We start from the raw sequence: 13,765 nt of genomic DNA on the forward strand, positions 1-13,765 counted from the left end.
GGGTTACTCTCTCTTTAGACACAAAATCCTGATAACCTTCAGGAATCTTATTAAATTTTCCTGCACCCACAGTAGTATGTTTCCTGGGTCTTACCACTGCTGCAGTTAAAGCCACAGCTTATTCAGCTGTGTTTTCCATCAGGGTCCTTTCTCATTCACTGAGCGGGTGTGCCCTGATTAACCCTACAGGCTTTCCCCGTAGTTTCCAGCAGTCAGCTCTTAGATGACCTGCTTTATTACAATAGAAGTACACGGGTCTCCGGGTCTCACTCCTACTTACAGCACCTTCCTTTTTGGCTGGAGGAGGGCCCCCTGTGTCTCCTGCTTTTCTTTCTCTCCCAGGACTGCTTGGGCTCCTATCACCTTCCCACCTTTTGTTCTCTTCGGATTTGTGGGGGTGACTAGGAAAGACTTTCCCCTGGGGACCAACTTGTATATGAGCAAACTCATCAGCCAGAACTGCGGCTTGCCTCGCTATATGTACTTTTTGTTCCTCCACATGGGTTTTAATGGAGAGTGGGAAAGAGTTTTTAAATTCCTCAAGGAGAATTACCTCTCTGAGATTTTCATAGCTGGGCTGCACATTAAAAGCCCTCAACTACTGGTCAAAAGCCAGCTGCTTACTTCTCTCAAACTCCAAGTAAGTTTGATCAGTTTGCTTCTTGAGGGTTTAAAGCTTCCAGTACTAGCTCATATGTCCCGAGTTCATAATTTGATGAACTCTCATCTGGCAACAGGGAATAAACCTCATGGGCTTTTCCTGTTAGTTTACTTTGCGTCAGAAACTCCCTTGCAAGTTTTTCAAAAGATACAACAAATGCTTCCACGTCTCCCTCACTGAATTACTCGGTCGCCCCCCCACCAGCAACCCCGCCCCCCCCAGGCTATCTCAAGCCGCTGCAGCTCTCTTTCCTCCCGTTCCTTCTGGAAGGTTCTTTCTCTTTCGCTCTCCTCTCTCTCTTTTTCTTTCTCCTGTCTTTCTCTCTCTCTCTCTTCTTCTTTCTCCTGTCTCTCCCTTTCTCTCTCTCTTTCCCTGTCTTCCATTTCAACTTTCCTCGGTTCCAATTGTATCTTTGCTAGCAATACCCTGTTGGAGTCTATTTCTAACCCTGTTTCTGATTCTTCAGGTTTGAGGGAAAGGTAGTTGGTCACTAATCTTAGGAGTTCAGACTTCCAAGCCTTGGCACGGAAACTGCTCGGCCATATTTCTCAACTCCTTCATAGACAGTGCCTTTAACTTATCCCAAGTTACTTCACCCTGACTTGGGAGTGTAGTGGCTTCGGACATGGACATGTTAGTATTCCAGCACACACAACCACAAGAAAACCTGTACTGAAATCTTTTTCCTTTGTAATTGGAATCATTTTGATTTCCCATTTCCAATTTCTCGTTTGTCTGTGGGCCCAATCGCGGACACTAGCCCCCAAATTTCTATTAGCACCAGGTGAGAAAGAGGTCTAGGGCTCCCCTCTCAGCCTTTTGAAGGTTTAGCTGTAACAGGGGTTTAACTTTTAAAAACAGTGTTTTTAGCTTTCCCTCAGTGAATCCTTGCTCACCGCTCTCTAATTGTAATTGGAAAGAAATCAACTAGATACGTTTTCTCAGATTTAAACAAGAAATTAACCTTAAAACTCTAGCTCAGTTAAAATTACTAAGAATACATGGCACGACCACGTTGGCATGCATATGCGATAAACACACACACAAATAGAGACAGAGGAGGACAAAGAATTAAAGGTGGTAAGGTTTGAAGTAGTAGATGGAATTCAGTTACTGGTTTTGGGTTTGCTGTGAAGTTTTGATCGAAGTTAAGTCCTGCAGTTCTCGTTGGGGCCCAATGAACACTTTTAAACTTGTTTTGCTGGTACCAGAAGACTTGAGGAATCTTCTGTCTTGAGGCTTAAGTTAGTTCTGTGGGTCTCTGGAACTTTGCATGAGAGAGAGACAGAGAGAGAGAGATCTTGCTTCTCTTTTGGTTTTCAAAAGCAGTCTGCCTCAAACTTTTCTGTGAGCACAATTCAATTAATCCCCAGGCTGGCCAGCAGGTTAGTCATGTGACTAGCTCCTTGATTGAAAGAGCCTCACCTGCGAGGTTTGTGGATTCCTCCAAGCTTACCAGACCCTCAGTAGTGTGGCGGAATGCTGGTGCTTATACATTCAATGACTCTCAATGTCTCTTGATCATCACTATTGACAAAACCCATCTGGCTAACTGAATCCGGGAGTACTTCCATTGTCTCTCTGGATAACTATCTCACAGAATGCAAATGTGCAGCCATGTTTTCAGCCACTCAGTCCTGTGGTCTTTTTAAACAAATTATTTCAATGTCCAGTAAAAGTTCAAAACAGTGTTCCCTATGACAAAATTAATATGTTTCCATTTGGCAGGTGTGGTTTCCGTTACACTGTGCAGACGGTGGGTGGAACTGGGAGAGCGATATTCTCAGGGCTATCCAATTAACGGCCGGCAGGGTGGGAGCCGGCCAGTTAGGAGGTGTGGGCGGGAGGAAGTACCACCTCAGGCAAGTTTGGCATCATGTTTAAAAAGCAGCCAACAGTACTTTTAAAGGCATCAGCCATTTAGGAAACAGAAAGGAAGCCCTGGCAACTGCACACATGGGGAAATGGCAGAAGGCAGAGCAAGATGGCTCCCTGTTGGTGCTCCTCCATGTGGAAAGGGCTTGGAGGGAAGTCCTTTTCACTTGGTTCAGGAGGAGGAGACCGGCTGGCCAAACAAGAAAGGGCATGGATGGAGATAGCAATGGAGGTGGTCCTACATACATGACTGCAGTATTGAAAGAGGATCAATGGCCTGATGTGTTCTGGCATGGTGTGTGCAGTGCATAATATTAAGCTTGCAGTCTTAAATGTGACTAAAGATGAGTATGAATGTGGCAAAAAGGGTGCCCAACTAGTTACGGGCAATGCCTAGGCAGTTCCGAAGAAGGGTCACTGACCCGAAATGTTAACTCTGCTTCTCTTTCCACAGATGCTGCCAGACCTGCTGAGTGGTTCCAGCATTTCTTGTTTTGGTCCCTAGACTGCTAGTTCTGAATGGCCGTGCGCAGGAGGCATCCTTGTGGCACATTGACGGACAGTGAGGCTACACTAACATAGGCATGCTGCATGGGTGAGTAACAATGTACATGTATATGCTTGTAGGAAAAGAAAGCTCACAATGCGTGAGAAACAGCAAGAATGGAGGCGGTGTCCAATATTTGGCAATCCTCATGCCAATGGAGGAAGCGGCATTGGAGCTGGAGGCAGGGAAGGCTATCACTGATGGTGAGACAGGAGTAGACCTCTGAGAGAATGAGTGGCCTAATGCATGGGCACAAGAGATTCTCTGGCAAGCACAAAGCATCATGCTCATGTGTGCACCACTGATCTCCAGATGAAGAGTAGTCAGAAGGACATTTGGAATATGCATTGCCCTCTCATCACTCTTCTCTCTCTCTCTCTCTCTCTCTCAAGATCATGTACAAGTCCAGCCACCTGCAGAGCCTGCGAGACAGCTTCCACCTCTGAGGAGGAGGAGGAGATCTCAGAGGAGGCAGCGAGACATCAGTCCCCTACACCCTCCAACAGCACAGATACTCTCATGTCAGTGGGTAGTCATGCATGGGAAGGAAAGGGGTCACAATTTAGTGAGTACAGGACAGACATACCCAAGCAGCTGCTGGAAGCAGTGGTAGTTGTGGCTGCTCACATTCGTATGTCTGTGGGACACCCCCCACTGCAATGCTCAGCTTCAGGCTGCTGACATGCCTCTGGAGTCATAGACAAGGCTATAGATGCTGGAGCTGCAATTGCAGCGGGAAGTGCATGAACATCTGGCAGAGCTTCCAGAGGTTATACACACAGATGCATGAACGATGGAGGAGTCCATCCAGGCTGTGAGTGCAGCCATGTCTCTGGTGAGTGCACGTATGGAGTGAGTGGTGACCCTCATAAAGAACCACATCCAGCAAACCACCCAGTGGATGCTGGAGGTGCGCGTGCAGCTGCATGCCATCACCTCCTCCATAAACTCTGCAGTGCAATGGCTGAACAAGGGGTGGGGAGCAGGGTTTGTGGGGGGGTGGTGGGCAGTGCGACCTGGCATCATTGTCAGGTGCTCAAACTCAATATAGCAAGGAGGGTAGAGGAGTGGCTGCCTGAAGCTCCTGGGGGCTCCACTCAGGGTGCTCCTGGCATGGATGACGGGCCTTCATCCCCTCTGATGGTGACATCAATGTCTCAGGAAGCCACCATAACATACACAAGAGGTCCCCTAAATGCCAGGGCCCTCAAGGCCTCAGACAACCAGAGGACAACTGCCACAGCCATCTAAAGCCATGGAGCAAAAAGATCAGCAGCCTGCTTCCACCTCAGTTGACAGCCCAGCGGAAGCACCCATGAGAAAGTCCACATAGCTGCACTTGGGTTGTACAGGGTTATATTACGTAGTTCGATATCACCTTTCTGTTTATTTGTCTTTAATGAAATCTGATATGTTGCATTACAACAAGAATCCTTTACACATTTATCCACTACAGGACCATTAACAATTTGATGGCTCTTGCAAAGGGTATGAAGGAAGGACATCACCACATGAGGTCAATGCATTTCCCATGCCATGGCCTGATGTGATGCCAGGTTCAGTGAGATGGTATGGACATTCAAGGAAAGACCAACAGGGCTATAGAAGGTGGAAGATTTATTGGATTGAATGGGTGTGCAAGGAAGGCTCATGAGGAAAGGTGTCTGCAGGTCGCAAGCCTCCCTTGTGGTTATCTCATTGCATGTTGCCTGTGGTCCCTCGGGGCCTTTATCATCTTCTGCCTGGTCAGCAGCCCCCTCCAATTCCTCATCCTCTGAGCAAACATCGCATTCCAGGATATCCTCATGGTTCAAAGCTTCATCCCACTATAGTGCCAGGTTGTGCAGAGCACAGTATACCATAACCATTTGCAAGACTCTTGATAGAGCATACTGATGGGCACCACCAGATCTATCCATGCACCTGAACATCTGAAACTCTATGGCCTGCTCAATGGTCACTTGAGTTGTTCCATGGCAGCTGTTGTATCTACCTCTGTATCTGTGCTGGGGTTCTGCAAAGCATAGTGGGTAGCCCTAGTCAACCAGTATTCATCCTAGAAGGTGTGTGGGGGTCCTGAAAAGGTTGGGCATCTGGGACTGCCTTGGTATGTAGGCATCATGACAGCTTCCCAGGAATCTTGGACAGACCTGAAGGACCTGCTTGCAGTGTTTGCAGACCAGTTGTTCATTGGGTGAGTGGTAGCCCTTTCTGTTGTTGAAGGCTGCTGCATGATCTGTGGGAACCTTGATAGCCACATGCATGCAGTTGATGACACCCTGCACCTGGGAGAATCCAGTGATTGCCTTGAATCCTATAGTTCTCTCAACCTGACTGTCCAGATCAGTGAAAAATTGCATGAATTGGCCAGCTCTCTTGAACATGGCATTTGTAGCCATCTTGATTCAGTGATGAGCCACAAACTGGGAGATCCCACAAATATCTCAAGTAGATCCCTGAAGGATGCATAGATATTCAGTGCCATGGTGACCTTCACAACCACAGGAAGTGGGTACCCACCACTTTCCTTGGCCTCAGGTCCTCCTCCATCATGGTGCACAGTTCTATGATCTCCTCCCTGGAGAGACGCATGTTTCGGCGACACTGACATTTGCAGGAAGCAGAGCCTCTGACGGTAGACCCTCCGTGGTGGGTAGCATCATATGTGCACAAGAAACTGGTTCCCTACCCCTCTGTGCCCTCCTTGTCTGTGCCCTCTTCCAACCTTATGATCCTGGTGCCCCTATGGGTGCTGCAGCCCTGTTCCTGGTGGCTGCAGCGCTCTCCGTCTCTGATCCTCCCCCTCACTGGAGGTCTCAAAGCCTGAGTGAATGAGGCCCATTGTAAATTGATGCACTCACTTCTCAAGGGCAACCGTCCTAATAACTCTCTACACACAAGTGGCAAGTCAGAGAGGACACTCAACCTGAATGCCTCCACTGTGCTTGCCAAGTTTGGAAACTCTCCAGATTGCTACTGCCCAGTTTACTATCACGTTCCCTACAATGCCATGCTACCACTCACAATGGCTGCCAACTGCAGCCAATACTGACCTTCTGGTAAGCTTCCACCTCCTTACAGCTGGCGAGATTCTAAAGCACTGTTGTTCTTGTGTGCCCCTCGCAAAATTCTAAAAAGCTGTCAAAATCACCATTAATTGCCTGTTATCCTTTTCACCACCTTCAAGCATGGCCTCCATCTGCCAATCTGGCCTCCTCCGGGAATATCCACTGGTGGCATAAGCACATCTGGCTTCCTTCCAACGCTGCCATCCACCACCATTTTGCCACGCCTTCTGCCTCTCAGCCCATCTCCACTGCCCTGAGCAAATTCCGCCCAATGTTTCAGGTTGATGACCTTTCATCAAAACTGGGATAAGTTAGAAAAGTATTAGGTTTTAAACAAGTGAATTATTTGGTGAGTAACGCAGCTCTTGACTCCCCAAAGCCTGTCCACTACCTACAAGGCACAAGTCAGGAGTGTGATGGAATACTCTCCATTTGCCTGGATGGGTGCAACTCCAACAACACTCAAGAAGCTCAACACTATCCAGGACAAAGCAACCTGCTTGATTGGCACCCCATCCATCACCATCAATGTTTACTCCCTCTACCACTAATGCACAATGGCAGCAGTATGTACCATATAAAAGATGCACTGTATCAACTCACCAAGGCTCCATCAACAGTACCTTCCAAACCCGTGACTTTTGCAAGGTCAGGGGTTGCAGATGCATGGGAACACCACTACCTGCAATTTCCCCTCCAAGCCACACACCATCCTAACTTGGAACTATATCGCTATTCCTTCACTGTCGCTGGGTCAAAATCCTGAATTTCCTTTTCTAACAGGACTGTTGGTGTACATACACTACATGATTCAAGAAGACGGCTCACCATCACCTTTACAAGGGCAATTAGAAATGGGCAATAAATGCTGGCCTAGCCAGCGATGCCCACATCCTGTGAAAGAGTTCTGAAAAGTGGAGGTGTGGAGGGTGGGGAAAAACATAAGGAAGGTAAGATTCCATTATGTTTTAAGTGCTTGTTACAAATACTTATCTCTTTATAGCTGTTTCTGTTTGAAAATTTTTCATATGATGGCACAAAATTGTTTATAACAGTCAAATTTGGGAGACTACACTGAATTAATGGAGGCAATTATAATTTAGGGATGTAGACAAAAGAATAGGATTGGGTCAACAAATAAAAAAAAACAAGTAGCAAGAATCTCTATGGAGCTAATGTATGGAAATAGATTGTTCTGCAGCTGTTATTTTTAATTCAATAATGGGGCAGATTTCATTGCAGAAATAATAATAAGGCTAACAGCACTTGCCAGTATTAAGGTGTAAATTGGACAGGAACTTCCGGTGACTGCACATGCAGTCAAACATGGAAATCAGGAAGTTGCTGTTGGCTTTGCCCTGCTCTTCCAGAAGATTCACTATAATAGTACCTCACCAAGAGTCTCAACATTGAAAAAAGAAAGACTTGCATTTATATAGCACCTTTCCCAACCACTGGATGTCTCAAGCACTCCACAGCCAATGAAGAACTTTTAAAATGTAGTCACTGTTGTAACATGGGCAATGTGGCAACTAATCTCCTATAAACAGCAATGTGATAAGACCAGATAATCTGCTTTTGTGATGCTAATTGAGGGATAAATATTGGGCAGGGCACCAGGGATAACCCCCCTGTTCTTCTTCAAAATAGTGCCATGGGATCTGTTAAATATATTTAAGATAGCAAATGGCTCCTTGGTTTAATGACTCATCTGAAAGACGGCACCTCCCACAGTGCAGCACACCCTCAGTACTGCACTGCAGTGTCAGCCTTGTTTTTTGTGCTGAAGTCCTGGAGTGGGTCTTAAACCTATAGCCTTCTGACTTTTGAGAGTGTTACCGAGTCACGCTGACACCTCATGCATAGGATGACATGAAGTTGCTGTGTTTACGATATATATCGCCTAAACTTGCCAGAAAAAGTTTGGGTTTGTCCATTCTAATGTCAGTAAATTTTTAATGTCATGATTAATTAATCACTGCTAAACAACCTCTCTGGCACTGATTTTTTTTTACATGTGTGGCATCTCATTCCTTCAGATTTTAATTATTGTTGGAGATTTCAAAAAAAGTGAATAATTTTATTTAACATTTTCTTTCTGTCTCTTTTATCTCTCTCCCTTCATTCAATCTTTCCTTTAAGTCGCTTTATGTACTTGTTTTAATATTGAATTGAATATTCTAACTGGCATTTTAGAAGTGTGAAGTGATACATTTTGGTAGGAAGAATGAGAAAATGCAATATAAAATAAAGAATTCAATTCTAAAGGGGCAGGAGAAGAGGAACCTGGGGGCATATATGCACAAGTCTTTGAAGGTTGCATGCAGGGCAGGCAGAGAAAACAGTTAATAAGGCATATGGGAATCTGGGCTTTTTAAATAGAGGCATAAAAGTGAGGAAGTTATGGTAAACCATTATAAAACACTGGCTTGGCCTCAACTGGAGTATTGTGTCCAATTCTGGGCACCGCATTTTAGGAAGAATGTTAAGGCATTGGAGAGGTTGTAGAAAACATTTACAAGAATGGTTACAGGGCGAGGGACTTCAGTTACGTGGATAGATTGGAAAAAGCTGGCATTGTTTTCCTTAGAGTAGAGAAAGTTGAGAGGAGATTGGATAGAGGTGTTCAAAATTGTGAGGGGTCTGGACAGAGTAGATAGAGAAAAACTGTTCCCATTGGTGGAAGGGTCAAGAACCCAGAGGACACTGATTTAAGGTAAATAGCAAAAGAACCAGAGGTGACAGTTTCAATCGTGGCTTTCAAAAGTGAATTGGATAATTATCTGATGAGAAAAAAATTCCAGGGCTATGAGGAAAAGGCAGGGAAGTGGGACTAAGTGAGTTGCTCTCTCAGAGAGCCAGCAAGGAGACGATGGGCCAAATGGCCTCCTGTGTTGTAACCATTCTGTGATTCTATGACTTCCTTGTTCAGACTCTGTACTGCTCATTAATTATTCTCTAATCTGATTGATTAAGGAGATACACCATTGGTTGCCCTGTTCACAAATATCCAATTTCACTGTAGATTGTACTGTGCTGAAATATCTCTCTCTTCACAGTGAGTTCCAGTGCAAAATCTCATAGAAAGTCCGTGGATAAGTGCAATGGCTGGTGCCATCTGTTTGCTGCCGAGAGCAAAATCTGGCCCACTGTATACACATACATATCATTATAGATAACATGTTGTTAGTGGAGAAAATACCCAATTCATGCAATCCATAAATATGAAACTAGGTGTCAGATTCTGGCAAAGAAAGCTCAGTATTATACCTAAAATATTCCAGAGCTTTTATAAAAATCTATTAAGATACTGGAATTGTTTTCCTTACAGCAGAGAAGAAGACCTAATTCAAGATTATGAATGGTTTTGATAGAGCAAGCAGGGACAAATTGTTTCCTTTGGCAAGTGTGTTGGTTACCAGAGGTAATAGATTATAAGTAATGGGCAAAAGAACAAGAGGGGAAATGAGAAGACATTTATTCCCCATACGGTCCTGAAATACACTACATGAAAGGATGGTGGAATCAGATAACAATAAGCACTTTCAAAGGCTGTTGAACATAGACTTGAAGAGGACTAATTTGCGGGGTTACGGGGAAAAAACAGGCGTGTGCGACTAAATTGAACAGTTGTTTCAAAGAGCTGGCATGATGGGCTGAATGGCTTCCTTCTGTGCTGGAAGATTCTTTGATTCTAAGTCTTACTTTTGCTGAATATTAACTATAAGGAACCTTTAGCACCTCACTGAGGCAGGCATTCAAAATTCACTCAAGTGTAAGTTAAAGACTGTTTGAAACGACTGATTATCCTGAATGCAGTGAAGGTATATTGGTTTAGCTGTTGCCATCACTACGGTATGAAAACTATGTGAACTCTTGACTTACCGATAGAAGGGGCCGCATAGTTGTCTCCATCTAAGATTTGCAAAGCATCTGCTGAGCAGTTCGTACTTCTGTTTTCAATTGCAAAGTCGGTAAAAGAGACTGTAACGTGGTTAACTGTCAACAAAAAAAAATCTCAAGTTACTCAGCAGCTACAGTCCAATAATCACTAAAGACAGCCATTACATAGAAACCACAAGCAGTTACATTTCTTTCACAAATTATTTCACTTACTTTTTCATAAGGAAATAACATTCTATCCTACATATACAAACCTTTGATGATCTAAAAGAAACTATTGGAACCTTTTTTGTTTTTTTCACCAGTTTCCACAATTTTAAATTCAGTAAGTTAATAATTTTATGTATTATTTAAAAATGTAGTAGTACTCATAAGCCCTCAATAGTGAAGACTGACGTCACTAAACTTTCAAGCCTGCCAATCGGCCTCTCCGAACGCATCATGTCCCTGCACCTGCCCCTCCAAGACCGGCAGCATGCAACCCTCATCAGCATTTATGCACCAACCCTGAAGACTAACCCAGCTGACAAAGATAAATTCTACACAGATCTCCATGAACTCATCCAGAATGCCCCACCCTAGGACAAAATTGTCATCCTTGGTGATTTCAATGCCAGAGTGGGCTGTAACAGCCTGGTACGGAAGGGAGTGCTCGGAAAACATGGAATTGGAAAATGTAATGAAAACGGATGTTTACTCTTGGAATTCTGTGCAGAAAAGCAGCTGTCCATAACCAACACCTTCTTTCAACAAAAAGATCGCTTCAAGACCACATGGATTCATCCTCTCTCTAAACACTGGCACCTGATAGATTACATCTTGGTGCGCCAGTGTGATCTAAAGGACGTCCTACCTACTAGACTCATGCCCAGTGTGGACTGTCATACAGACCACCGGCTCTTTCGTTCAAAGCTGAACTTCCACTTCAAGCCTAAGCCCAAGAACAGGCCTAGAGACAACCCATCAAAGAAATTTCGAGTCAGCAACCTGCAAATCTAATCCTGCAGAGATAGATATCAAGCAACCTTACAGACTAGATTGGAACATCCTGATCTCACTGCTGATTCCACTCCAGGAGAACTCTGGGAACACATCAAAGCTGCAGTACTGGATATTTCCAACCAGGTCATCGGACCCAGCACCAAAAAAAATAGGGATTGGGTGATGAAAATGACATGGAAATTTAAAATCTGCTAAAAATAAAAAGATCAGCTCATCAGGCTCACCTGGCTCAGCCAGCCAGCCAAGAGAAAAAGACAGCCTACCGTCAAGCATGTAGAACCCTTCAATGTAAACTGAGGAACATCCAAAATGACTGGTGGATCACACTTGCAGATAAAATTCAACTGTACACTGATACTGGCAACATAAGAAGTTTCTATGATGCACTAAAATCTGTCTATGGACAAGCACATCAAACCCAAAACCCCCTGAGGAACGCTGATGACAAGACCCTACACACCAACAAAGAGTCAGTCCTGGATCTCTGGTCAGAGCACTTTGAAACTCTCTTCAGTGCCAAGTGCATAGTGCATGATACTGCCATCAATCACATCCAACAACAGCCTGTCAAAGGAAACTGTGACCGTCATCAACCAGATGAAGAACAACAAAGCCCCCGAAGCCTTGAAGCATGGTGGCCCTGCCCTATACACCAAGCTCCATGAGTTTTTCACGGCCTGCTGGGAACAGGACAGGATTCCACAGGATCTTCGTGATGCCTTTATCATCACCTTGTACAAAAACAAAGGGGAAAAATCAGACTGCTCCAACTACCGTGTGATCACCCTGCTTTCTATTGCTGGGAAGATCCTGGCTAGAATACTTCTGAACAGGCTTGTGCCTACCATTGAATAAGAAAACCTCCCAGAGAGCCAGTGTGGTTTCAGAGCAAACAAAGGCACCACAGACATGGTATTTGCACTCAGACAATTACAATGAAAAGTGTCGTGAGCAGAACAAAGGCCTGTACGTCACGTTCTTGGACCTCACCAAGGCATTCGACACTGTGAGTAGATATGGACTTTGGAAAATCCTTGAAAAACCTGGATGCCCACCTAGGTTCCTGGCCATGGTGAAGCTGTTTCATGAAAATCAGTATGGACAAGTCAAGCAAAATAGTGACCTCTCGAGTCCCTTCCATATCTCCAATGGTGTGAAGCAGGGATGTGTGCTGGCCCCGACCCTATTCACCATCTTTTTCAGCGTGATGCTGCAGCAGGCAACTGAAGACCTTAAGGAGGGAGTTTATGTACGCTTTCGGACTGATGGAGGCCCTTTCAACCTCAGGCATTTTCAGGCTCACACAAAGACAAAAGAAAAACTTATCCACGAGCTTCTTTTCACCAATGGCTGTGCTCTCCTGGCCCACAGTCAGTCAGACCTGCAATGTATAACAACACATTTTTCCGAGGCAGCACAACTCTTGGGACAAAAAATCAGTTTAAAGAAAACTGAAGTCTTGCATCAGCCTGCACCCCAAGAAGAATATAGACCACCAAGCATTGACATCGTGGGGACTGATCTGAATGCCGTCGAGCAATTTACTTATTTGGGGAGCGTAATCTCGTTTGATGCCACCATAGACAAGGAAGTGGACAATAGGCTCTCAAAAGCAAACAGTACATTCGGCAGACTCGACAAATGTGTGTGGAGCAACAACAGCCTCAGAGCGCAGACCAGACTCAAAGTGTACAAAGCCGTAGTCCTCACCACCCTTCTGTATGGCGCCGAGTCATGGGTCCTATACCGCCGTCATGTACACCTTCTAGAGCGCTTCCATCAGCGCTACCTCCGCAGCATCCTCAAGATCCGCTGGCAGGACCGCATCACAAAAATTGAAGTCCTGGAAACAGCCAACATCACCAGCATTGAACCATCCTCCTGCAAAGCCAACTGCGCTAGGCGGGTCACGTTGCCCAGATGGACAATAATCACCTGCACAAGATCGTGTTGTATGGAGAGCTGACCATGGGTAAAAGGAACAGAGGGGCCCCATGCAAACTTTTCAAGGACTCCCTGAAGAAGTCCCTCCCTGTGTGCCACATTGATTATCGCCAATGGAAAGCGCAGGCCGTAGATCGTGATGCCTGGAGATGTTACATCAGGAGGGCTACAGACACCTTTGAGACTGAGTGAAGAACCAGCATGAAAGAGAAAAGGAGGAGAAGGATAGATCCATTTGTCCCAGCAACAACTACACCTTGACTTGTACCCGCTGTGGGAGAATCTGCCGGTCACGGATAGGCCTGACTAGCCACCAGCGGACCTGCAACCGATGACTACAACCTTCCCAAAATCTTCATCCACGAAGAAATGCCAAGACAATAGAATTCATATGCCCTCAATAGATAGTTCTTAGGTTAACTGAAGCCCAGATATAATCTGAAATTGGACTTGTGTGTGCGGACAAGGCAAGTACCAGAACCCACCACCCAAATCAGTGTAAGGCCCAGATGATTGTAACTTCCTGACCTCATTAGGAAGAGACAGCAAGTGGACCAGTGGGTGGGAGAAGAAGCTTGGGTGGCAGAAGCTGGAACCAAAACGGAGGCCAGCCCTCAGGTGAGTCACAGGGAAAGGGTTTCTTTGGGGGGTGGGGATGGGGGGTTGCGAGGAGGGAGGGGTTTTTGGGAGGGTCAAGGGAGGTGCAAATTTCCTTGTAGAGCCAGGAGAACTCCTGCTCCCCCTGTCCCCACAAGGAAAGGAGAA

At 45.4% G+C, this 13,765-nt stretch overlaps 1 protein-coding gene across 3 annotated transcripts in view; it reads right to left on the reverse strand.

The window, feature by feature from the left end:
- cubn (cubilin (intrinsic factor-cobalamin receptor)) overlaps positions 1 to 13,765 on the reverse strand; it is a 403,204-nt gene that overhangs the window by 222,118 nt on the left and 167,321 nt on the right. For all 3 annotated transcript variants that reach the window (XM_068013312.1, XM_068013303.1, XM_068013322.1), the window contains exon 26: positions 10,037 to 10,150. In XM_068013312.1, coding sequence (XP_067869413.1) covers positions 10,037 to 10,150 — 114 coding nt within the window. The remainder of the gene's footprint in view (positions 1 to 10,036; positions 10,151 to 13,765) is intronic.

The sequence above is a fragment of the Heterodontus francisci genome, chromosome 2 (genome assembly GCF_036365525.1).
Source record: "Heterodontus francisci isolate sHetFra1 chromosome 2, sHetFra1.hap1, whole genome shotgun sequence".
NCBI classification, from domain to species: Eukaryota; Metazoa; Chordata; class Chondrichthyes; order Heterodontiformes; family Heterodontidae; genus Heterodontus; species Heterodontus francisci.